Genomic DNA, 25,139 nt, shown 5'->3' on the forward strand with positions numbered 1-25,139 from the left:
GTGTGACCACTGGTAGAACTTACCCATTTTGTATTTTCACACAACACTCAGAGTTCTTGAGATTATTCACAGCTCAGATAAGGAGGAAGTTCCTGTAGATACTTGATCTGAATGCAGTGTTCCTCCTCCCCCAGGAAGTGAGCCCACACATGATGCAGGCATAGGAAATGCGGTCACTTGGGTACCCAGGGGAGGGAGGGACTGCAGCTCATCCCTCTGCTCTGATCATGGACCACCTTCACAACTCAACAGATGCAGCTCAAAAATACCAGCTCAGGGCAAACAGCTGCAGGTACCTGGACCCTGAGCTCACAAACAAGAGGGACATCAGGTGCAGACACCCTGCTGAGAAGCTTCTTTGGCTGAAGAAACCAAACCCTCTTCAGAGTGCAGCATTCTGCCCCTCTGCCATTGCTGGTGAGTTTGTTTGGGCTCCGAGGGATAACAGTGTTGGCAGCTTGATAGGTTTTCCTGTCCTCCAGCCAAGAGAAATAAAGAACTGAGATGAGGGAGTGGGGAGGCAAGATGAGCTCCTGGATTGCGCTCTCAAATATCTTTGGGATACATTTGATAAATATAACTTGACCGAAACCTGAAAATTAAATGCTTGGCTGTAAGGAGACAGTCACAACATTTACATACTTCAGCTTGGGGAGACAGCCTGGAATAGTGGTGGAGAATTTCCCCAAAGCCAACAAGACCAGACAGTATATTTGTTTATTTAGAGGTTTTCTGGTAGCCCTTATGGCTATAATTACCCAATCTCCTTACTTAGACCAAATAATTATACAGCATAAAACTTTCTGAGTTGATAAATTGCCTTTCTGTTTAATGAAAAAACAGCCCAGAAACAAACAGCTAAAATGAGTTGGCCAGGCTCAAAGAAAGCCAGGACCTTAATCATGATTACTTTCACACAGCCAGGGTGAGAAAACAATTTAAAGTAGCAATATAAACTTTTCTCAAGTATCTGCTAGTTTCTCACCCAGCTGGCAAAATTGGTTGACAGACAAAATAACAGTGAACATATTGCCTGCATTCTGCTCAATGCACTTGCTCCCACAACTTCCCTACAAGGTATGAGAAAATAAGATCAAACCTCGCCATTAATACCTTTAAAATACTGCATTTGAGGAATTTCAAGGCTTTATGTTGAAAACTGCATTAATGGTACAATTCCACCAGAACAAGCATGGATGAGGATGTAATAAAATGGGCAAAGGGCAGAATTTTGAGTGGCACAGCCCATTTGAGAAGCAAATGAATAGTGTGGAAAAAAGGCTCACATAAGGAACGAGGTTTAAAATAACTTTGGATTTACAGATATTTATGCCATATTTAACTGCATTTGTGCATGAAACAATCTTAATTACAAGGGAGAGAAATTCCATAAACAAGGCTATTATGTCAATAACAATGTCTTTTTAAAGCAAGTCCCTAATTCAGCTGTAAGGCTTGGGACATTGCTGTCTGGAGTTAGCAAACCAAAAGCAATTACAAAGGCAAGCCTGCATCAGACAGTGAGCATTAGTGGAATCAGGCCATGGCTTTGGGACAGCATTTACTCTGTGCTTTCTTCCCTTTTGGACATAACTGATCCCAACTTCTTTATTTTCTCAGTTGCAGTGCAGATGTCTGGAAGTTCACGCCGCTGGTGGACGTTTGCAGAGTGAATCATGGGGCACCACTTTCCATTTTGACAAAAACAACTGCTGCTCAGTCAACAAGATGCTGCTGATCAAATGTGTGGATGGAACTCCTGCAACTGCTGCCAAAAGGCTCCACCAGCACAAGCAAGCTGTGTGAGCTGGCTTGGACAACTGGGATTTATTTTTTGTTCACTGTTCTCAAGACACTACTCACATTTTTGTGTTCCTACTCAACACCTGAGGAGCTCAGCCTATGGCTACCAGCTTTGACCTGCAAGTGGAGAAAATGCTTGTTGCTGGAAGAGGCTAGATTAATTAAACTGGAGTGAAAAAAGGCAGATAATGCTTTATGGAACATAGAGTGCTATAGGAGACAAGAAAAACAGCTTCCTCTGGTGTCTATTGCCAAAATTTCAGAAGACCAGACAACAACTTGAGAATTTCCAAGGGAACAGCCACTGAGTCAGTCAAAAATAGAATTAGGAAACTGCCTGTTTCAAAAGTAAGTCTGTAAGATGTGCCAGCATTTTTCAGTATTTCTGTCATTTCCGAGTAGAACACTCAAGAGTTAACAAATATTTATCTACCCCTCCCAAAAAAAAAAAAGCCAATCCACAGAAAAAGGCAAAATGAGGAAGGAAATCTATGTAGCAAACACTCATCATACTTCATGTACTTAAAATAAAAATCACTGATCACTTTTGCACACATTTATGCAAAGTTTATTATTCCTTGCAATTTTCAAATGTCTCTACTTCCTTAGGCATCATCAACAACCAAGAACAGCTTTCCTGCAGTCACCCTATTATTCAAAATGTGGGTAAATCTAAACATGCAAAAAAGGCAATACTAAGCATTCTTCCCCAAAAGAGGACAATAAGACTTAGACTGTTCTGTTTGTTCTTTTTTACTAACCGATTTTTTAAAATTTTATTTCAATAATTAAAAGCAAGAAAGACTTAAGGGAAAGGGAGTAACTCTCTATTTCATTATTCCTTGCTGTTTTCTGCTATATAGGTTATAATGTGGCACTCATTAACAATTCATAGAGAATTACCATATTCAAGTAGCACAGCAAGTTTTTACTGCCTACACCCAGGCAAAATCCTGCACAACCCTACTTGCTCCCTTTACTTGTCTCAGAGGGATCTCATGCTGGAAAAGCTGGCATTTTATCACCTAACGGGAGAGAAATTCCAACAGGTTAGAAACTCCAAGGAGCCCGGAACAGAAAAACATTCCATTAAATCACTGACAATGCAGAGCTGCCGAGCAAGATGAAGTACTGGAGAAGACACATGCTGGAGGCTGCCTTGGAATTAAAAACCCCGATGGGATTCTGGAACAATGTCCCACTGCTTTGAACTTCTTGGTGCGTTTCAGGGGGATGCAAATGACAGACCTGAGGTATCGGCTTTGTTTCCGAGGGATTCGTGCTGGAAGTGCTGACAGCCGGAACGGGAGCGGAGCTGTGGGATCATCACAGGGAACGCAGCAGGAACCAAACCAGGACAAATCCACAGAGGGAGCTCCGGAAGCACGAGGAGTTCAAGTCCCAGGAGAGGAACAAGGCCTCTAATGCAGATCAGGATTGCAGAAAAAAGGCTCTTGGCAATATTTGATTCCCCACACAGCAATGCCTTGGAGTTCCCATCTCGTGTTTCCTCTCGGCATCTTTTACAGACACTCAATCAGAATCACTTGATCATTGCAGTAGTTTACTAACTCATCTATTATCATTATTATCTACATGTCAGGAAATAAAAGCACCTAAATTACTGAATAAATATCACAAATTAGCAAGGGTCTACAGTCTCATTGATTTTAACTCCCATATAAATCAGCAATTTTGACAGACATGTTATACAGAGGCACCCATAAATTCAGCATAGAAATTTGGCTTTGATGATGTAATCAAATCCAGAAAAAAGGGAGGATCTAAATTCAAGTTCAACAATTCCTTTCTTCTAGACATCTTGTATGAACAAACAGGTTTGCTACTGCTTAAACTTTTAAATCAGCTTAGCAGGCTTGAGAAATTGAACCATACAGTTGAAATCTGAAGTGCCCAAACACTGAGATTCTCCCAGCTTTAACCACAATGCTAGAGAAGAACCATTAAGAAACAAGTAGTGGTATAATGCAGGCAAATTCCATTCTGAGACCCAGGTTCTGCTTTCAAGACTTCTTATGAAATTACTTCCTTGGATCTCTAGGTCGGTGATCATAATCACTTCAGATTTTAAACCCTTGGTGCAAATCTGGCACTCAATAAACCTTATAACTAAAATGAATTAGAAGCATTCCTTAAGCTCAGCAAAAAATATCTTGGCACGTGGCTCATGTTGCCTATGAGGCAGGTAAGGACAAATATCAACACATCACCAGCATGAGCTCATCCTGCAGGCACAATCTTCCCATCAAACGTGCTCAGTGCCACTCGTGCTGGCTTTGCTGCACCAGTTGTCCCCCCACACACAAAGTGGATGCAAACTGCTCCTCTCCTCAAGGTCTCATTTTCCCGTGCAGCACAGCCACACCAAACAGCTCATTACCAGAGCAGAAGCCTCCCTTACCAAAAAACCTAAATGCCAGAAGCAGGAGGCACAGGCAATGAAGTGGGAAAGCAGCAGGAATAGGTGCTCAGTTTTCTGTCTTCCTATAAAAGCAAGTGATAATTTAAAATCTCCAGCAGATATTAAAGTAGGAGGGCAATGAAGCAAGAGAACAGACTGCATGAAAAGGAAGAAGAAACTCCTATGGAGTTTGTGACCTGTTTACCATAAGTAAATAAATAAATGAAAGCAAAACAACCCCCTGAGGTAAGAGTTTGCATGAGGGACATTAGTGACTCTGTCATGTGGAAGCCTATAGAAACAGCTGTCATTACAGAGCAAAGGATTGACTGGCTATACAACAGGAGCTCAGAACAGAAAGCAGATGTGAGAGAAGGGAAGAGGAAGATTTGGAAATCAGGACAGCAGGGAAATCACTCTGAATATTGCCCAGCTAACACCACTGCCCTGGTACACAGAAGCTGAAGGCCAAGAGGAAAATGGAGCAGTTTGAGAACACACAAGCCAGTTCAATTTTTTCTACTCCCCATTGAATCACTCAGCAACTTTGCCTGCTCCTGTGGAAGGTGGAATATCACAATTTTGCATCCTTCATTAGGGTTAATTAGTTCACTTGTTGATAGCACTGAATGAAAGGCCAAGTGTTGGCTCACCCGGAGGGAGTGACATCTTCCCATTCCTGCAGGAGCTTGCTGTCCAAGGAAAGCCTGGGCTGTCCCTGCCTGTGGAACTGTCCTCTATTCCTGAGGACAGGCTCCAGAATAAATCTTATTACTTTCAGTCCCACTAACATCCAGTGCTTTCAAAAATCAGGAATATGTTATTTTGTCTTCTTTGATCTCATTCAAACTGTGAAAACAACAGCCTAAGCATTTTGCCCTGCTGTATCTCGGGGAGCTGGAAACCTTTTACCAGCAAGAAACTCTTACAGCAGTTACCATGGTGACTCTGGTAATAGATATTTAAAGGCAGCTCACTCATAATCACATTTATTAGATATCAGGAGGCTTTAGAAAGAGGGGCACAAAAAGCTTGAAACCAGAGAGCAAACCAAACTTGGTGATGGTATAAGAAATTTATGGGACGGGATCTGCTTATCCCATCATTTAGCTGGACACAAAGGGCTCCTGTTCAAATCTGGAATGGCACTGAAGCTTGAAGAATAAACTATTTTTAGTTTGTCATTTAAAAATTGGTTCTGAAAGCCTCATTTCAATCGTGGTACATCAGTAAATCTTTTCAGAGTGGTCATTGCCTTAAACATAAGAAAGAGTTGTGCCACAGCTCCATCCCCCATTAGAGCCAGGCTGCTGGGAATCTCCTGGTCTGTCATCAACTGGAAACTCAAATCTGGATAAAGCTCTCTGAGTTGAAGAGGTATGTTTGGTTATATAAATGTTAAATAATTTATTTCTTTAGGTTTGAGTCCCCAGCTTTCCAATCCACTGGAACACAACCAAGAGAATGGGCAGAAGCAGATCTCCAGATAGGGAGCCACTTCACCAGGCTGGGTAAGCCTGTGTAATAGTCATCAAACTGAGATTTCCTTTCCCTTTTTGCTGCATATTTCCATGACAACTTTCCTGCAGTATCAACTTCTTTCTATTGGAAAGTTCTCTCAAAGAGAATTTAGGCTTCTATAGCAACAGCTGAAAGCTCTGGGAGATGATGATGCCTGAAACTGTTTATAGACAACACAAGCGTGTTTCAAATTTTATAGGTGAAAACAAAAGCATGTACAATATTGGGCAAACTGTGAAGAGGAGGAGTACCTAGCTGAAGTGGAACAAACACAAAGAAACCACCTAACTTTCAAAAGGGGTGCAGACTTTGAGATCTAAAACTTTAGGGAGAGCAGACAGGATGAAACACTCATCTTGAAAAGCCACATCCTGTTCCTTCTCTGAGTTACAGAGCACAGTCATAAGGAACAAGTCTGCTGATTCTAAAAGGGGATTTTAGTCCAAGATCTCTCTCTGCAGTCTATTTTATATTTACCTAAAGCAAAAAAAAAAAAAATCATAAAATCAGTGAGTCAGGATACCTTTTGAGTTTTAACTCGAATATACCTGCCACCTACCTATAATCTAATCTTTTTCTTAGTACTTTAATCTATTTGCCATGGTAGAGACACAGTATTCTCCAACACTGAAAGGCACTTTAGAAGAAAATAAACAACCCAGTTGTCTCAAACAAATAAATTTGTTAAACTCAAAAGCCAAGGAAAGTACAGAGCCTGAAGCACAGCTTTCCTTCACTGAAATTAGATCTATTTCACAAAGCACTTCACTTCTCCAGTGCACTTTCAGACCTAAAGTCTCGTAAAGAAAAAAAGACAAAACACTACATTCGCAAGGTTAGTGAGAAGTAGGAAAGAATTAAATTTAATGTATAGATGAGAACACCATAGCATGGAAACAAAGCCCAGCAGGTCCCAGCACCTTCCCTTTTGCAGCCACTGGAAACCTCTTTGTACACAACAGGTGAGATCAGTAGTGTGACCACCTGCAAAGCCCCACTTTCTTCTGCTTGTGGTGATTAAAAGCTTTTCCTTTTTTCATTAAAATACCCACTAATTTACCTCTTCTTATTCACCCTTATATCATGACAGTTCTGATCTAGAAAAAATGGTGCCCACAGATAGGAATGGTGAAAAAGAATGGATTTGATCTAATTCTTGTTGACTTCCAGCTTCAGTCACTTCTTGCCCAGCTGAATAACTTCAGAAAATACTCTGGAACTGGCAGTTTGACAAAATAAAAGCTGAGGACTGTGAAAACTTATTTTAATTTTTTAATAACACTGCTAGAGTCTATTCAAAACCTGGGAACTCTATAACCAAGACATATGCAAAAGCAGGATTTCTGACAAACCCCTCATTATTTCCAAGATTTAGCCTGTCTGGAGAATACTGAAGTGTGGGAGTCACTGAATCACTGTAAAGGTCAAGTGAAACGCAATTATCCAGTGTCACCATGTGCTGCCCTCTGCTGAAACAGACACCGAGCTCCTTGGAGCAGCACAAAAGCTCAGGATATCTGCGCCTGCTGCTGCCGTCACACTCACTCGAATTCAAAATGTTTCATTTCGTGGGACTAGGCAAGGTTAAAAATAACCTGAGCTTTGCACTGGACGGAACAGCTCCAGGATAAGAGAGTGGCTTTCAGGGACAGCAGTCAGGGAGAAGGAAGAGGGTCGGATGCATCAGCTGCACACTCTGCAGTGATGAAGGTTCACAGGCTTCAAAAAAAGAAACAGCTGAAAGTTTCATTTGAACAACCTGTTTATCAAAGATGTGTTGGACTTTCATATTTCAAATCCTTAATCCTTAATCCTCCATCTGATTTCACCCACACAAAAAATCTGTTCCGGCAGATGAGATTATTCAAATACTCAGGCACCAGAATTTGTTTGTAGAACATGGAACAGCATGAATGGGAAGGGGAGAAAACTATTAAATATCTAGGAGGTGGAATAACATCTAATTACATATTAATATCCATAAATAAGTATAATTTATAGAAACATATTTACAAAATTCTTGCTTAAATATTTTATTTACAAATAAATAGCAACCCAGCATTTTCTCCAAAACTGAGGGAAAGGGGAAAGAAAGCCAAAGCAATATTTCAACTACACATTTAAACTCTCAGTGCTGAAATTCCCAATCCAACATATGTTTTTTTCCCTTTAGGCCTTTGGAAATTATGTTTTGCTATGTGACTCCGAAATCAACCCAGCAAGGGTATTTTGGATCAAGAAGATTGAAATCTTAAGTTGAGGGTTCCTTAGGGAGCTCATCCTGCCAGCAACCTCCCCTACCTTGTCAAGATCCTCCTGTAGTAGATTTTAACCACGTGCTTTTTCACTGGTTTTGACCTTAAAATAAAAGGGGGAAAAATACCCCCAAACAAAAAACCACAACCAAACAAAAACAAAACAACAAAAAGCAAAAACAATTTTAAAAACTCCAAGGACAAAAAAAGAAGGAATAGCAGCGGGCAGGTGGGCCCTGCTGGTGCAGCCAGTAGAGGGCAGTGGGATTTAGAGGAAAGTTGTTGAACTTCGTCTAATGAAGTATTGAAGTAATAAAACCATCCATTTAAATCGTTATTTGAACCTACCTACACTAAGACATAAGCAGGACAGAGAAAAAAAAGACTAAAATAGAAAAGAAAATTTATTACTTTGGGACCTCTAAAACACTGTGTTTTGGGATCTCAGGAAGACTTTATACCAATGCACCATTTACTTATTTTTAAAAGTAGTTTTCAGTCATTGAAATAGAATAATTCCATGCATCTTATTGAAACTAAGACAACTATTTCTCATAGATTTTAAAACCTAGGGTTACTTAAAATAGAAAAGTATCAAATAAGAAGAAAGGTGTTTTTAAGGCACTCTTATTGTCATTTGTGAAGATGAAAACTGCTTCTAGTCCACAAGAACAAGAAAATAAAACAAGTGAAGAAAAAAATCAACACAAGCAAGGAACAGATTTTTTTAAATGCTCATTGCACCTTGTTTGCCAAAAGGGAAAGCAACATTTCTCACCTTATCACCAAACAGAACTCCCCAGAGCTAAGGTTTGTGCCTGATTTCACACGAGCCAAGTTCGAATTTGTGACGGAATATTGTGGATATTTTCAGAGCCCTTTTGAGCTACACATGTCCTGAAGTAACACTGCTGTCCTACGCCAGAGGAGACCGAGCTCTCCCCAGGGAGCGGCCGGGGATGTCCTGGCGCTCCGGTGGGGCCATGTCACAGCGGGGACTCCTTTGCCAGCCTCCGCTGCCTTGGGCCGTGCAGCCCCGCCGGAGCTGCGGGCACGACGCAGCCGGGCTCCCGCAGCCCGCGCGGGGCTCTGAGGGCGGCCGGGCTCCCGCAGCCCGCGCGGGGCTGTGGGAGCCCGGCCGCCCTCAGAGCCCCGCGCGGGCTGCGGGAGCCCGGCCGCCCTCAGAGCCCCGCGCGGGCTGCGGGAGCCCGGCCGCCCTCAGAGCCCCGGCTCGGCTCCGGCGGACGGTGCGGGCACGGGCAGCGTGCGGGACCTGTTGCCCCCAGACACCGGCGCACGGCCGGAGTCAGCCGCGGGGAGGATGCGGGAACACGGCGGGAACACGGCGACACCTCACCCCCTCCCCGCACCTCAGCCAGAGCACAGGGACCGGAGCCCGCACTGCGGCACCTCGGCGCTCCCCCAGCACGGGGATGCCCGGCGCGAGGCTGCCGGTTCTCCCCGTCCCCGTCAAGTCTCCCCGCGCTGCCCTCACCTCCCCGCGCTCACCTGCAGCCGCTGCCGACCGCCGCCGCGCTCGAGGGATGCTCCGCAGCCGGAGCCCTCACCTCACCTGCACCGGCCGCCAGGGGGCTACCGTGCGGCACGCCGGGTAATGTAGTCCCCCGGCTGCCTGGGACGGCCAATCCCCGCGGCGAGCCGCGGAACATGCCGGGAGTGGTAGTTCTCCCTGAAGGCGCCGGCGCGGGGCAGACTGGGAGGTGTAGTCAAAGCTCGGCGGTGCACGGCCGGCTTCTCCCCGCTGCGGAACTACAACTCCCGTGCACCTCCGCCGCGGCGGCTCGAGCGGGCCCGGACGCGGCGCCGAGCGCCCGTGGGTGTGCGAGCCCATCATGGCGGCCCCACCGCCCTCAGCCCCGGGAGAGCCGCCGCCGCCGCCGCCGCCGCTGCAGTACAGCCTCCTGCTGCAGCACCTCGTGGGCGACAAGCGGCAGCCCCGCGTCTGGGACCCCGCCGCCCTCGGCGGAATCCCCTGCCCGCCCAAGAGCGAGGAGCAGAAGATGGTGGAGCGGGTCATGGAGAGCTGTCCCTTCAAGGCGGCGCTGGCTTGTGTGGGAGGTGCGGCGCTGGAAGGACGGGGCAGGCAGCTGTGGGGTGGTTCGGGGGTCCCTGTGGCGTCGGGACAAGGGCAGATGGAGAAGAGGCTGCAGCCCCCATGTTTTGGTATTCCTCCTAAGCCTATTCCAGTGCCTTGGACGTATTCCAGGCGGGGATCTCTGCCTGCCTTCCTTGGAGAGACACAGGTGCTCATGGCCTTTTCTCAGCATAGTACAGGCTTGTCACAAGTGTCCATAGTACCAAAAGATTCCTGCCACTGTTACAGTGCAGCACTCACAGGCAGCAGGAGCAGAGCTGCTTCATTGCCTGCAGGGGAATATACTGTTCCAACCCAGCCAAGTTAATTTAATTCTGTTTATCTTTTACAGGATTTGTTCTGGGAGGTGCATTTGGTATCTTCACAGCTGGCATTGACACCAATGTGGGCTTTGATCCCAAGGATCCCTATCGCATGCCCACAGCCAAAGAGGTGCTCAAGGACATGGGGCAGCGAGGCATGTCCTACGCCAAGAACTTCGCCATCGTGGGTGCCATGTTCTCCTGCACGGAATGCGTGGTAGAATCTGTGAGTAAGAGTCTCTCAACCATTAAGAAATGTGTTCTGGTACTCTTTAAAATCTTTTACTAGATCCAAATAAGTACATAGATCCTCTTTGCAACAGGGCAGTGGAATAGCCTGCTTTTTCCTTTCTTGGCTAGCAAAGCTTTTCAGCTTTGAGATCTGTCTTCAGAGCTGGTGTTCTTTGACAGAATGAATAACTCTGCAATAGCAAAATCCTTTTCAGTTTAAGTCCTGAATGTATTGGCAAGCATAGGCATTACTTTTTAAAACCCTAGCTTCAAGTGCTTGTGTAAAATGTCAAACTGTGAGTTGCAACATGGTAATTTGAATGTCTAAAAATTTAATATGCAGAAGGGGATCCTTTGATGAAAGTTCTCGCATAACAGGCCAGTTTTCATCTGGCCTGTACAGCCAGAAATGACCTTGTGCAGCTCAGTGGTAAATCTATCATCTGCTTTTAAATAGGAAAATTACCCTGTTATGAATTTGAGTCCTGCCTTTTAATTGAAAGGCACAATTACTTCTTAACTCATCTAGAAGAAAAGTGTATCTGCTTGCACAATGGAGCAGAACAAAGAGATCTCTGCACTGGTGAAAATCCAGCATGTCCTGGCTATGGAAATAGTCCATCTTTGTCAGCAGGTGCTGTGACTCTCACCTGTGCCAAGGACCAGCTACATGGCCAGGCTCAGGGCTGCTCTCATGTAATTATTGCACTTTTAGACTCAGGACTGTGTTCTGGGGGCTGTGCTAGCTCACCTGAGGATCCTTCCCACAGCACTGCATTGCACCATATGGATTTGTCTTACCTCTCCCACTCACCTGCTCCTTCCTCCCTTCCCAGCCCTGCAAGTTTGGGAGTGCAGGGCCATCTGCTGAGAGCAGAGGGAAGAACATCCTCAGCTGAGAAGGGGATGGAAGGTTGTTTAATCTTTCTTGCTGTTAGCACAGACACTGTTTATTCCTTATTTACTCATTGACTCTTATTTCTAATTCCACAGTATCGTGGGAAGTCAGACTGGAAGAACAGCGTTATCAGTGGCTGCATTACAGGAGGAGCCATCGGCTTCAGAGGTTTGTGGTGCTTGCTGGGACCTGTTTCTGTGATAACTGTGATAAGATTGAATTTGGTTATGCAGCACACAATGTTCTTAGTGCAACACACACACTGCAAACCTCTTTGCATGGGTTTGTGGTGAAGCCAGTGTGAGTGTGCTGTGGACTGGCAGAACTGTCAGCTCCAAAAATAATTGTGGATAAGGAAGGGTTGGTCATAGAGGAAAATCAACAAAATTCACTTGAAAGAAAAATCAGGAAATGGTGGTTGCTGTCCACACTCTTCTGTGGTGTCATGGGAGAGAGCCAAAAATACATACAGAGCAACTCAGAAGCTCTTGTGTTAACTGAGCTCTAGACAGCTACCACCTCACTGTCTCTGCTACTCTCCTTTGAAATTAGAACTAAAGAACTCTACTCTCTTCTTTTGTACCATGTGTAAAATGATTTTCTCCTTTCTCATGTATCAGAAAATTCATGTATCAGAAAATTCTACTTATATGTGAATGAGAAGGAGCACTGGGGTTTTAATCCAGCAGCACTACTGGGGACTTTCCTTTAGTGGTAACATCTGGGAAAATCCCCAGGTAGGAGAGAGCTGCTCTGTTCATCAGAAATATCAAGCTTCTCTCACTCTCCATGAGAAAAAAAAACCTGTCCTGTTTTATGGAGCATAAATAAAAAGAAAGCTCTTGAAAGTGCTTCTAATTGAGCTTGTTAAATTGTGTCTGTCCTCGACCTAATCCTCTTAGAGCTGTCAGAGCAGTAGCTGCTCTTCCTATCCCTCCCTAGTCCCACCAAGCCACTTGCAGGGCTCAGATGAGAGCACAGTAAAATCAGCAGTGGCCACTGGAGGGTTCTCTTCTGTCCCCTGGGTGAGCCTGAGGACACAGCACTGAGAGAACAAATCCTGCTGGCTCCAGGCAGTGGCAGTGTCCTCTGGGAGAGTAAATGTGAGCTCAAAGAGCTGTGTGAGCTCTTTGAGCCAGCACAAGTTACTGGGAAGAAGAATATTTTTCCTACTTCGTCTCATTGTTTCTCATCCTTGCCTTGCAGCTGGGTTGAAGGCCGGGGTGATCGGCTGCGGAGGATTCGCCGCTTTCTCTGCTGCAGTCGATTACTACCTCCGGTAACAGCCCTGTCCCTCGGGAGCAACGTTCCCTGTTCCAGTGCTGCTGCTGAGAGCCTGCATCACGGCACAAACATCAGGCTTACCTTTCCACTGCCTCTGGAGTCCTGGCCAGTGTGAGCAGGGTGGTGGTGGCCACTTTCTGAATGACTAACAGCAACCTGGCTGCGAGCCCTGGCGAGCTGCTCCAGGCAGGCTTGTGGGAGCATGGGAGGATGGAGCTAGGCACAGAGCAGCATCTCCAGGACAGATCAGCTAACTTCAGTTTCCAGGAAATATGCCTGGACTCTGAGCACTTTCGATCCTTTGGGGCTGATTTTTGATTAAGTCTGTTGCCAGCATCAAAAGAAGGCAGAAGGACTATCTTCTAGGAGAAACACACCAATTTAGGTTACCACATATTTGAAGGTGCTGCAAGTGTTTTAACAGTCACCAGTTTGAAGCTTGCTACTCTGTTGGGGAGAGGTAAGATCCTGTGGAGAAATAAGTTTGTTCCAGGCTTTTCTTAAAATACCATCTGAAGACAAATCTCCATCTGTACAACTTGTCTTATTTCAAGTACAGAGATGAGCGCCAGATTTCTTTACCACGTTTTAAAGGGAAAAGCAGAAAAGAATCCTTAGCCTTTGTGTGGTTACTGGCAGATGAACAAAACAGTTTAAGGGAAAAAAAGAGGTTGTTGCTGAAGTATAATTCTCTGTAGCCACTTGGCTAGCCTGATTTAACCTCACTGTGGGAGTACAATCTTGCTACTGCTTTAATTGCCCCAGGCTCACCCCATTAGTTCCAGCAGTTTGATAGTGAAACTTAGAAAGCAGAGTTGTGAGAATAAACCAGTATTTGACAGATAACCCTGCACACAGCCTGCTTCCCATCACGTCCCTGTGCCACCTCCAAGTGCCCCAGTGTTACACAGGGGGAAGTGAAGTGTTATTTCTGACCAGCATTGGTGCTGAGATCAGAACATCTGTTTGTTAGCTCAAGAAGCTGCTGCCTCTTTGATTGGTGTTCTATCTGCCCTTCTCCTCTTCTAACCAAACTCTGTCCTCAGACCTCAGAGGGTCATTTTTAACCTTTATTGAGCCACTCCATAAAGGCAAACACTACCTCTCATCTTTGAGGCAGTGGCATTTCAGATGCAGTGCACACAAGTAATATGGATTCTCCCACCCACTTCCCCTCCTTTGCATCCACAGTTTGCATCCCAGAACAGTGACAGCCCTTGTTAACCTGGGAGAGCAATATTACCCATGTGTTTTGGCTGATACAGTGGTCAGTTTGGAGGCACATTGGCTCCCATTCCCACATGGAAAGAAGTGGGGAGACAGCACCATGTCATCTATCAGATGATGTTTCCAGATCTCCTGATGTGCCTTCCTCTGCCTGTTCAGTATCCTCAGGCCAGAAGCTGTGCAAGTCAGCTGAATTTTAAGCTTGAGTAATTCTAGGCTGATTAAACAGGCTGGCTCCAGACAGTCCAGGTTTTTTTTTCTCCAAAATGCAAGGATGTAGCCCAAACCATAAGAAGTCTCTTCAAAGATTGCCTGGCACATTGCCTGTGCTTATACCACTGGCTTGAAGTGCAACTAGCAAAAATTCCACAACAGAAAAAAGAAGATGCAATACCAAGGTGATCAGTTAGTGCAAACATCAACACCACAGGGATTCTTTTGTGCAAATATCAGGGCTTTGCATTTTTATTAACATTTTTTTTCTCCTCATGAGGTTTTACAGCCATTTAAAGTTTATAATCTACAGAAATTGAAACAGAACACAAACAAAAATATATCCTTAACAACTTTTGAAAGTCAAATATTAATTAACAGTTCTATTCTACCTGTAGCTGCAAGAGTCCACCCCCCTCTTTTCCTTGCTGTAGGGACAAGCAAAAGCCAGTCATGGGGACAGCCACAGCCCATTGTGCTGGGCCGTGGGGACCGGGCCTCCAGCCACTGTCGTGGGGGGAATTTGGCTGTACAGAGTCTCCATCTGGAATGACAGTGTCGTGGACAGAGACTTGGACACATGTAACAAATCAGACACACACAGGGATCTGTAGTGCAGTCAGATCTAAAGCTCGGCCTCCTTACTGGGTCCAGGGCCAAGACAGATGCCTGGTTATTTTCTGCAATGCTGTTTCCCTTCTGTTTAGCTGGTAGTCAAGAGGAGCAGGGTCTGGAGTGTGAGCCCTTTGGAGGGGGACTGAGACCTCTCCTCCTTGGTTGCTTTGCTGGTGCAGGGCTGGCAGGTGCTGCCTTCCCCAGGGATGTGACTGAGGACATACCTGGTGCATTGGTGGCTGGGCTCTACCTGGAACAGTCCATTAGTTGGGAGGGTAAAGGCAATGCCACTGTGAGGGACACGCTTGGTCACTTCTCATCCATCTCCATTTGGCACAGGAGAGCACAGGGCCAATGCAGTTGGGGAGGTGGGGGGGCTTTTCCCACATGAAAATGGACTCAGCTCACAGAGCGAAAGGTTTCGTGTCCCAACAGGTTCCAACACTTACGTGGGAGTGTGGGGGACATCCCGGGAGCCGGACACTCGGGCAGCCTGTCCTGCCTCGGGACATGGCGTGACAACTCCAGCCATCAGCTTGGGAGGGGTCAAGAACTGGAGCCGCTAACAGACCTGAGCTGGCTGGGCACAGCTAATCCAGCAGCAACCACTCTGGGAGAAAGACAGAACAAAGCATTTCTGCCTTCAGTCACGAGGGCCATGAAGGCTTTCCTCCTCCCATCCTTCTGTGCTGGTTCCCAGGCTGGGTGACCATCCAGCTGCTGCAAAGCACTTGCCTCTGGCAGCCAAGCTGCCTCTGCCAGCCAAGGCAGGGCCATGTGCTGCCATGTGCCCAGTGCAGCAGGGAAGGCCAAGGAGGGGGGAAAAAACATCTCCTTGTCCCCATGGTGATGGGAGGAAAGCTGGTGCCCCAGCAGGCTGTGCCATGGGGTGCATGTAGCGCTCATGGCAGTGCTGGGCTGGCAGGGGCATGAGTGCCTCACTATGGCAGAGATAGAACTGAACAGCAGGTACCATGTTCTCCACCAAATTTCCAAATTGGGAAATTTGGGACCACATCAGTGCCAGAGCAGATATGGGGTCAGCCCATGGTGCATGAAGCAATCCTGCCTGGCTGGCCATCGCTTCAACCTGCTGTGGATCAAGACCACAAGAGCACCTCTGGCTCCAGCCTTGTGTGAGGGGTTACCTCATAATGCTACTCAGAGGTGAAATCCAGCGAGGGGAGCAACTGCCACGCCACACACACACAGGCAAAGCTGGGGCTGGAGAAGGGACTGGCCTGAAAACACCCAGAAGAGCCTTGGCAGGGAGGAAGCAGCACCCTGCTCCTCTTCTCGTGGTCGCAGGTTTGCTCGGGCCGGAGCAGGATCCAGGCACAGGGTCCAACATTTGCGCAGGCAGCGAAGCCAAAGCAGAGCTTGTTGTCACTGTCACCAGGAAGGGAAGCCCGTGAGCTCCCGGCCTCAGAGCAAGCTGGTGCTGCACATGCAGGTGTGGGCAGGGAGCTGGGCAGCAAACAGGCACTCGTGGGGCACTGCAGGCTTCAGGCGACAGGTGTCTGGTAGGAGTGAGCAGGCAGAAAGGAGTCCAGGAGAAAACTAGCCAAGGGGGAAGCCTGTGTCCACAGCTCTTGTCAGTCACTACCTCTTTCGTTGAGCAAATATACATAAAAACAATCCTTGAACACAAGAAGGGACATAAGACACGACTACTTTACAGAGAGGGCCTGGCACCTGGTGGGACCGGGCCACTGGAACGTGATTGTACAGGAGCTGCTGGCAGCACCGTCCTGGGTCTGGGCTGGTCTCCCCTGGGGACTGTGATCCAGTCCATGTCCCCCAGCAGGGAACTGGAGTGTTTGCAGCTGGTGCCTTCTGCCTGCAGGCTACACATCCGTGGAGAAGTAAAGTGTGTTGCGTTTGAGCTCAGTGAAGGAGATGGGAGGATGCTGCAGGTAGTAGAGAAGGACCTGGACCTGTAGAAGGTAAAGGGGGGGGGGGGTTTACTACAGAAATGTATGTTACTACAGAAAGGGGAAGAGCTGCCACCTCCCAGCTTGTCCCATCCAGCAAAGTAACAAATCTACCCAAACAGGCAGGTGAACCCCTCCAGTACCCACCCAGCTCTTACCTGGGCCATCACATCATGGGACCAGATGTCAGAGGCCAAGGTGAGGTGTGTCTTGCTCTCCCCCTCTGAGGGTCTTAGAAGTGTTGGCCCGAAGACTGTGGCCAGATTGTGGAGAGACATTTTGTTGATAGGCTCCTTTTCAGCCACCCTGTGGGGTACAGGGAGAGAGGCGGTGTCAGCCCCTAATGATGTTCAGGAGTGGGGAGCCATGGGGCATTGTGGAGGCCGAGAGCTGCTCTCCCTTCTCCCAGCAGCAGTAAGGCACCTCCAACTTTTCACTGTCCTTTGTAGCCCTCGGAAAACCCAGGTGCAGGGCAGGGAGCTCTGCCCCCTTCACGGCCTCCGTCGGAGCCGCCGGGCCTGGCCGGGAGCCCTGGGTGTGATGTGGCAGCAACCAAGCGCTCACTTCTGCACTGCGGGGCCTCCACCCTTCCCGAGCCTGCAGGGTACCGGGAGCTCTGCACCAGCCTGTGCCCCCTGCACCCACTCCCCTCGAGGCTCCCTGCCCCAACAACCCTGTGGGAGCCCCGCCAGCATCGAGGGAAGCAGGACCATAACATTGCCATGTTAGGAGGCAGCTGTGCTCCCCGGCACAGGCTGCTCGCTTGAGCCCCGGCCAGGGGAGCAGATGTGGGAACTGGCTGTGCCCAGTTCTCAGGATGGATTTTTCCTTCTCCATCCCCCAGCATCAATCACTTTTTCTGTTTGGTTTTAGCCAAACCAGAGGAAAAAAAAAAAGCCTTCATGATGCAAGTAACATGAGCCATAAGCCCCAGTTCCAAGCTCTGGCCAGGCTCTGTGTTCTGCTCTGCTGTCCTTCCACATGCAGCCCTGTGCCTTCCATGGGTTTTGGGTCCCCAGGTTTGGATGCATCTCATCTGGGCCAAGACAAAGCCTGTCAAACCACACACCGACTGCTTCACTCACCCTGGGACAGGTGACATCAGGTGTCACCTGCAGTTCTGGGACATTTCCACAGTGCTGCCTATCATTGGTTTTTGCCAACCGCTGCTGACAGGTGACAGGGATTGTTGCACCTTGTAGCAAGGGCTACTGCTGGACTGGAGGGAAGGGACACAGAGCTGTTTTCCTGCTAAGGGGGACACTGCAGAGCTCCTAATTGATTCCCGTCCTGTGCTGAGGCCAGCTGCTCCCTGCAGAGCTCATCCAACCAGCTGCACACCGGCTGCAGCAGCCAAGTGTTCTCTGTTTCCAGGGGCCGCGTGCTCCCTGCAGAGTTGACCTGGAGTTACTGGCCAGGCACAGCACAGGCCCTGCTGGCACCATGGCCGGTGGTCCTGGGACACCAGGGGCTGCTCTGGAGGAGCAGAACGGCTCCAGGATAGCCCCCAGCATCCTACAGGGCCCAAGGAGAGAAGATGTGGAAAGCCAACACCAATACCAGAGAAGGGTCTGAACAAGCTGCAGCCTGGGAATACACCAGAGCCCAGAGAGATGGGGCAGGTGGGACACACCTGGAGCTGTACCCTCTTGGAAGGGCTGGGACAGGACCGCTCCATACCTGCTGCTGCTGGCCCTGGCTGCACCAGCACAGCACCATCTGCCTCCAGTCTGGGATCAGTCTGCAGCCGTGCAGGCACCACAGGAATCAAACAGCAGCTCAAACTCTGTTCATGTCCCACCCCCACAGAAAAGCAGTGAGACAGACTCGTCCTGCATCTCCCACCCATCCCAGGCAGCCCCTGAGCCATTACCTTTTCAAGTGCTCCAGCAGGAAGAGGAAGGTGATGAGGTTCGGGTCAGGCAGCGAGCGGAGAAGGTGCATCATGCAGTTCTCCTTGGCAGCAGGATCCGAGAGGGCTGGAGGCAGAGGGAGAGGGCTCAGGACAGGATCTGGTGCAGCAGCAGGACCCATCACAGCCAGGTACCTCCCAGCAGCCAGTGTGTGAGCACTGGGGAGCAGCACCACAAGCCCTGAGCTGGCCTGGAGCCAGCAAAAATAGCCAGGACCAAGTGAACTGAGCTGGGAAGGACTCTTGGGAGTCTCAGAGCAAGCAATGCCAAAGAGCCACGTTTGTGCATCAACCTCCTCCCCATCCCTGAGCCCTTACCGATCCCCTCCATGAAGGCGGGGTAGAGTCTGTCAGTGAGGAGGGGCTCGGGCAGCTCACGGAAGTACAGCTTCAGCGTGCCAGCGATGGCATTGATGTCCATGTCACTCAGCATCACCAGGATGTCCTTGTTATCTGTCCAGAGAGCACCCACATGTGAGGCCTCCTGCCCTCTTTCCCCTCTGGGTCTCCCCACTCTGTATCACTCCAGCTATCCAGACAGGCTGCCAGCTGGAGAGCAGAGACAGCACTGCTGGGTTCACAGCCCCATTAGCCAAGCTGAGGCTGGGAAAAGCCGAGTGGTTCCCGCCTGGCTGGGCAACAGGACACAGAACAATTTGCAAATCCATTTGCAACGTTTCCCTGACTCAGTGACTCCCAGGAGCCAGCCAGGAGTGGCGGCAGCTCAGAGGCATCGAGGCACACACAGGACTGGGATCTCTGGGTGTTTTTGCTGTTTTTGTGCCGCCTCACCCCCAGTCCCTTCCTTTGCAGAGTGGCGTATCTGGCACATGCACAGTGCAATAACCAAACCCTGGGCTTGCAAAGGGCTGGGGGGGGCGGTCCCATTGGAACACCAAGCTCCCCCAGGACACTCACTCGCATCAAAGACAGCTTTCAATGCCTGAATGTCAGTGGCGACTCCGGAGATCCTGTAGATGCCGACCTCTTCGATGCCCCTCTTCTCCACCTCCTCGATGCACTGGCGCACGATGTAAGGCACCTTGGAGCGCTCGCGCCTGGCTCGGGAAGTGGAGCCGTCAGCAAAGATTCCCAGGGGAACCCGTGGCAGCCGGCCCAGCCCTGCAAACCCCGGGCCAGGGCCAGGATGGGCATGCAGGAGGGAAAGATGGCAACGGCAAAGGGAACAGGAAAGCCTCCAGCAGAGAGCAAAAGCCAAGCTCCCCAGTGTTGGTGGGAGCAACGGGACACAGTGTAACCCCACACCCACCAGAGCAGATCAGCCCCACAGCCCTGCATTTACTTTGTCACAACACTGATTTTGACCCCGAAGACACCAGTCTGCTTTTTGGACGGGGTCCTCTTCAGGCTCATGTCTCTGCTTGTGAATTTCATGGAGAACTCCACCTTGATCTGTGGGAGACAGGGGGTGAGAACTGGCTGGCCTGAAGGCAAGAAGGGGCTGCATTCCCAGCGAGGGGCTGTGGGTCCCCTGGCCCCACTTACCCCATTCATCTCAATCACATCCATGTGCCAGTTTTTCGTCTGCACGGCCTGTGGGTCCAGCTGTGGAGAGAAATGGTCTGTGAGTTTTGTGGGGACACAGCCTCATGCCAAACCTGCTGTCATCCCAACCTGGTGGCCCCCAAAGCCCCTGATCTGCAGATGGTATAGGGCACAGGACATACGTTTCCTGGGCAACATGCTGCTCATGACTGGAGGATGGAGAGGTTCCCCTTTAGGGTCTGGGGTGCCTCTGGCTGTGCCCTGAAGCCAGGTGAGCTCAGCCCCCCTGTCCTGCCCTCTCCACAGAGCCCCTGCAAGGCAGTGCTCTAACCAACACCCGAGAAGCAAGAAACTTCCAAGAAATTAGGACTATTTCTGGCGGCAGATTGATGAAACAGAACTAGGGCAGCGTTTTCCATGCAGAAAAACAACATCTCCCCATAGCCAAGGCTATTTATAACCCCTGGGAATGACAGGCTATGCTATTTCTGGCTTTGGGGCTAGCAGGGGACTCAGTGACGCTGCCCTGGCGCCCGGGTGCAGCGAGAGGTGTTGGCATTCCCAAGGCCCTGGCACGTGCCGTGGCGGGTTCCGGGCCCCAGGGCTGGGCGGAGGCGGGTGCAGTTCCCTTTTGGGGCTTTTTGGTCCCCAGCTGCTGGTATAGATCCGGCCCCATCGATCCCTGTAATGCACAGGGCTGGCAGCCCAGCACTAATGTCCCCTTGGGGAAGGGGATGGGATATGGGAGCTGGTGGGGGCTCCCAGGGCTCGGGACGTGCAGCTGCCGGGCCACACTTGTGCCAGGCACATGGGGTCACTCTGCAAGGACACAGGAGCTTCCTGCAGCTGCTGGGTCAGGAGATGCTCTGGGCAAGTGTAAAGATGTGCAGAGCTGCTGCTCCAGCCATGGAGCTACTGCTCCCCTGCCTATAAAGTCACTGCAGGTCATGATGGGGGGGCACTGTGGGGTCCATCATGTCCCTTCTTGCACAGCAAGACCCCACAGTCCCAAGGACAGGCTCAAGCTGCCCTGGCTCTTGGCACAGACTCACCACAGTGGCATTGCCACATGCCCAGCCCTGTGTCACAGTGAGCCTGAGCAGCTCTTCAGCCATGGGAAAACAGCAGTGCCCAGCAAGGTAGCAATGCTGCTGTCTCCAGCATGGCCCAGGAATGGCTCCTGACATGGAGCCCTCCCTGGTGCTCCAGCCCAGCACATGGAAGAGCCCAACAAGTGCCACGCTGCTTCCTTCGTGCCAGCCCTGCGGCTTCTGGAGAGCAGGAGGAGAAGGAAGGCTGCAGCTGCCCTAGGCTCCCATGGGACTCTGCAGCAGGTCTGGACACTGGGATCACGAGACTGCAGCCAGACCACAGCCAACCCCAGTCCTGCTGCTCCAGCTCCTCTGTGCTCCTCCCCAGCACTGCATCCCCCACGGCACTGCCATGCAGCCACCACAGCCAACACCACAGTCCCAGGGACTTTCACCCTTTTTCCCACACATCCCTGTCCCACTCATGGCACTGAAGACCCTTCACCCCCCAGCCAGGCCAGGAGCCTCCCTGCTCTGCAATACCATTTTAACTGCAGCCACAATACATGCCTTCCCCATTCCTTGGGTCCTTCTGGCTCTGATGGCTCTGGCAGCTCACATCTGGAAGGGCTTTAGCAGAGCTCTGAAGAACACTTTAATAAAAGCCAGGTTAGCTGCTCCCAGTGCTGTGGACCCTACCCTGAGCATGTCATTTTCCTGCAGCCCCTTCCCCCCAACATGGGCAGAATCATCCCACAATAGCCAGCAGGGCCCATATTTGGGCTAGTTCTGCTGGCACCATGGGCCTGAGCCCCCCTCGAACTAGGGCAGGTCCCTGTGCACTGCTGGGGCAGCGCCTGTGGCCTGGCCCTGCTGCTCTCTAACCCTCCTGATGCTCTCTAACCCTCCTGCTGCTCTCTAACCCTCCTGGCCAGCACCCCGAGCAGCAGCAGCAATACATGACTCTTCCAGTCCCCAGTTCAAGCAAAGCTGTGTCCAACACCTCTGTCCAGGCATGGGAGGATGGATGGGAGCATCCACCCATAGAGCCAGAGGCAGCTCCTGCCCACACAGTGCTGACAAACACCCCAGGCCAGCTCCCACCACCATCTCTTTCTCCTCTGAAGGGAGCTGCCTTGCTCCAGCAGGATGCAGGGACATCCCAGGTCAGTGAGGAACTCCTGGGCTAGGAGAACAGCCTTTGACCCAGCATTGTGCAGGATGAGATGTCAGCATTTCTTTGAAAGGTCAAACGGCTTCAAACACCACCCCAAACATCTCAGCCAGGTCACTAGCATGTCTCCAGGCTGCTCCTTCCTGCATCCCAGGGACTCTCAGCCATGGTGGTATCCATGCCCAGGTCAGCATGTGGTGCTGCTCTCATCCATGGCGAGGTGAGACATCTTCTGTTTGTTGCCACAGGGATGTGCCATCATCCTAGTTTTCCAAATTATCTGAAGCTGTTTGCTTGTAGGACAAGGCCCCAGGTTGTGGAGAAACAGGCAATGAACATCCTGGCAGTCCTGCAGCATTTTGTGTGTTCTGGGGATGTCTTGTTGGCGCTGACCCTCCTCTCCTACTGCTTGTCTTGCCCATGGGACAACTCCAGACTTGAGGTGACGAGGCCACATCCTGGAATTCTGTCCTCAAGACACATCCAGATCAGACACTGTGACAGACCCAGGCAGGGTTGGGTGCCAAGAGCTCCAAGATGAGGAGCTGGTAGGGCTCCCAATCCTCATGGTGGCTTCCCAGGACCCCAAACTGGATGCTGTGGTGGGGCAGGGCCTATGAGGCTGAGAATGTCTCTTCCTCATATCTCAGGCCCATGAGGTCACTCAACCATCAGCCTTGGGTGAAGCAATTGGGAGCACACTGGTGACTCAGTCTGCCAGGTCATCTCTGCCAGAGCCCTGTGGAGCGGGATCCCAGAGGGGCTACTACAGCCAGCGTTGCTTCCCATCAGTGTGGCACCCACAGATTCCCCAGCCTGGCCTCCCGTGGCTGCCCTGGCGAGCAGATCCTCACCAGACCTCCATGCCAGCAGCACCCTCCCCAGGGAACAGACAGTCCCTGAGCCCCCTGGTGCCATGGCACAGCCCCCACACCAGCACACGCTGCCAGTGGCAAAGCACAGCCCCCCAAAAAAGCAGCAATTCACAGCCCTGACTGAGGGTGACCCGAGGAGCAGCAGCTGCAGCACCCAGAGCCCACTGGGACCCTGCACAGACCTGCCGGGGCCACATCCTGCCCTGCAGCCCCAGGGCTCCCAGGCAGCAGCCGGCAGAGGAAATGAAACCCCTTCATGTTTTGACCCAGCAACAGCTGCCGGGCAGCCTCCCCACAAAGCTCTTGCTGCCCCTTAATCCCCTGTGCAAAGTGGCGGCGGCACGGAATCGAGGTTAATGCCGCTGCGTCACATGCGGCCCCGGCGCTGCCAAACCGAACCCCCACGGGCCCAGGCAGCCCCTGCCCACAGCCACAGCTCAGCCCCAAGCCAGCAGCTCCCTGGGCAGGGGGACTCCACTGAGGGAAACCCCCTGAGTCCCCCTTGGGGCTTTTGGGGCAGCCTGCAAGGGTGCTGTCCCCCTCCTTTGTCACCTCTGTCGCACATCCCTGCACTCTGTGCTCCCACAAAGACGGGCTACACTGGCTGATGTGGCTGCGACACAGCTGTGAGCTGGGAAAGCCTGGATTCACCCGGGCTGCAAGAGGAGGGACACAGGCACTGAGTGCTGTGGCACCCCAGGAATCTGGCCCCAGCCAGCCCAAAAGCATCACTGCCTCCTGGGCAAGCTTCCAGGGCTGGGCTGGGGGTTCCGTGCCCTGCCTCTGCAGGACCCCCCGGTGCAAGCAGCTCAGCTCCCAGAGTCTGCCAGCAAGCAGAGGAAGAGGGAGGGAGGAAAACAAACACCTCACAGGCTGCCAACTGCATCTAAGAGCTCCCAGAGCACCCAAACAGCCTCCGTGCACAGATCCCACAGCACTCACTCTCCACACAAACAACACAGCCCCTCACTTCAGCGCCCCCCACCCCACAAAACCACCCGTCAAAAAGCCACGGTGATCACACCCGGCAGAGCCCGGCAGAGCCCGGCAGAGCCCAGCGCTGTCCCCTGCAGCCAACCCCCGCACCCGGAGCACCTTCTGCCGGAGCAGTTTGCTGCGCACCCTGCCCCAGAGCCGGGCTCCCGTGTTCGGGGCTCGCTTCCCCTCGGGCTCCTCCACGCCGGGCTGCTGCTCGCCCTCGGGGCCGGGGCTGCCCTCCGGCTGCACCAACACCTCTGTCATCGCGACGACCGCTTCGGCTCCGGGCAGACGACCCGAGGCTGGCCAGGAGCGTGCCCGCGGCTGGGTTAGCGCAGCAACCGCATCCCTTCTGCCGGCGGGGAGAGCTCAGCGGGGTCCGGCGAGGGGAGCCCTGCTGGGGTGGCGGGGCGGCGATCGGGCAGGGCTCATCTTCAGGGTGTGAGCCGGGCTGGCGAGGCAGCCCCAAAAACCTCCCTCCCCCTGCGAGGAAGTGACTCAATGGCAGCCCCCCCCCCCGGCGGCCCCCACGCGTTTAACTCTCGCCCTGCCGCCCGCCGCCGCTCGGGAGCGCTGCGGGGGCTGCCGGGCCCCCCGCCGCCGTTATCCGCCGTTATCCGCCGTTATCCCCGTGCCGTTATCCCTGTGCCGTTATCCCCGTGCCGTTATCCCTGTGCCGTTATCCCCGTGCCATTATCCCTCTGCCGTTTTCCCTCGGCCCTTTTCCGCCTCGCAGCGCTGGCGGCAGCCGCGGCCCCCGAGGCACCGCCGCTGGCTGCCGCAGCATTCCCGGCTCCCCACAGGAGCCAGGCTGGCTCTCCTGCTCTCAGCGACGGGCACCG

At 51.0% G+C, this 25,139-nt stretch overlaps 3 protein-coding genes and 1 long non-coding RNA gene across 9 annotated transcripts in view; 2 read left to right on the forward strand and 2 right to left on the reverse strand.

The window, feature by feature from the left end:
- The window catches only part of SPECC1 (sperm antigen with calponin homology and coiled-coil domains 1), an 87,417-nt gene extending 77,833 nt beyond the window's left edge, over positions 1 to 9,584 (reverse strand). Inside the window, exon 1 of the mRNA XM_088066043.1 lies at positions 9,511 to 9,584. The gene's annotated coding sequence lies outside the window, so the exon portion shown is untranslated. The remainder of the gene's footprint in view (positions 1 to 9,510) is intronic.
- LOC148182628 (uncharacterized) lies at positions 200 to 3,452 on the forward strand. Its single transcript, XR_015774442.1, has 2 exons — positions 200 to 417; positions 1,621 to 3,452. It is a non-coding gene; the product is annotated as an uncharacterized LOC148182628 (long non-coding RNA).
- Positions 9,585 to 9,820: 236 nt separating the features above from the next.
- Positions 9,821 to 13,359, forward strand: TIMM22 (translocase of inner mitochondrial membrane 22). Of its 2 annotated transcripts, XM_005525747.2 has the most exons (4): positions 9,821 to 10,080; positions 10,449 to 10,645; positions 11,644 to 11,716; positions 12,755 to 13,359. In XM_005525747.2, exons 1-4 carry the CDS (start codon positions 9,855 to 9,857, stop codon positions 12,829 to 12,831), a joined length of 573 nt encoding a protein of 190 aa, XP_005525804.1. In that variant the 5' UTR covers positions 9,821 to 9,854; the 3' UTR covers positions 12,832 to 13,359. The 2 variants fall into 2 exon arrangements, with proteins under 2 accessions (XP_005525804.1, XP_014110455.1); XM_014254980.2 differs by lacking the exon at positions 12,755 to 13,359 and having other exon boundaries at positions 11,644 to 11,841.
- Positions 13,360 to 14,492: 1,133 nt separating this feature from the next.
- The window catches only part of ABR (ABR activator of RhoGEF and GTPase), a 38,382-nt gene continuing 27,735 nt past the window's right edge, over positions 14,493 to 25,139 (reverse strand). For 3 of the 5 annotated variants that reach the window (XM_088066377.1, XM_088066378.1, XM_014254979.2), the window contains 7 exons: positions 20,240 to 20,299; positions 20,037 to 20,146; positions 19,652 to 19,791; positions 19,052 to 19,186; positions 18,695 to 18,800; positions 16,980 to 17,127; positions 14,493 to 16,824 (listed from right to left, as the gene is read on the reverse strand). In XM_088066377.1, coding sequence (XP_087922503.1) covers positions 16,735 to 16,824; positions 16,980 to 17,127; positions 18,695 to 18,800; positions 19,052 to 19,186; positions 19,652 to 19,791; positions 20,037 to 20,146; positions 20,240 to 20,299 — 789 coding nt within the window. In that variant the 3' untranslated portion in view covers positions 14,493 to 16,734. Of the gene's footprint in view, positions 16,825 to 16,979; positions 17,128 to 18,694; positions 18,801 to 19,051; positions 19,187 to 19,651; positions 19,792 to 20,036; positions 20,147 to 20,239; positions 20,300 to 24,414; positions 24,757 to 25,139 lie in introns of those variants that run through there. The other 2 variants (XR_015774462.1, XM_005525751.3) reach the window with 2 other exon arrangements.

Source organism: Pseudopodoces humilis, chromosome 23, assembly GCF_049639895.1.
Source record: "Pseudopodoces humilis isolate 2021_Gansu_Grassland_sample_001 chromosome 23, ASM4963989v1, whole genome shotgun sequence".
Classification (NCBI taxonomy): Eukaryota; Metazoa; Chordata; class Aves; order Passeriformes; family Paridae; genus Pseudopodoces; species Pseudopodoces humilis.

What these genes read in the sequence shown, in the direction of transcription:
- TIMM22 (XM_014254980.2), top strand. Translation starts at nt 9,855, where the DNA reads ATGGCGGCCCCACCGCCCTCAGCCCCGGGAGAGCCGCCGCCGCCGCCG. An exon ending in GGCGCTGGCTTGTGTGGGAG is followed by an intron (nt 10,081 to 10,448) that starts GTGCGGCGCTGG and finishes TATCTTTTACAG; the next exon opens with GATTTGTTCTGGGAGGTGCA. An exon ending in CGGAATGCGTGGTAGAATCT is followed by an intron (nt 10,646 to 11,643) that starts GTGAGTAAGAGT and finishes CTAATTCCACAG; the next exon opens with TATCGTGGGAAGTCAGACTG.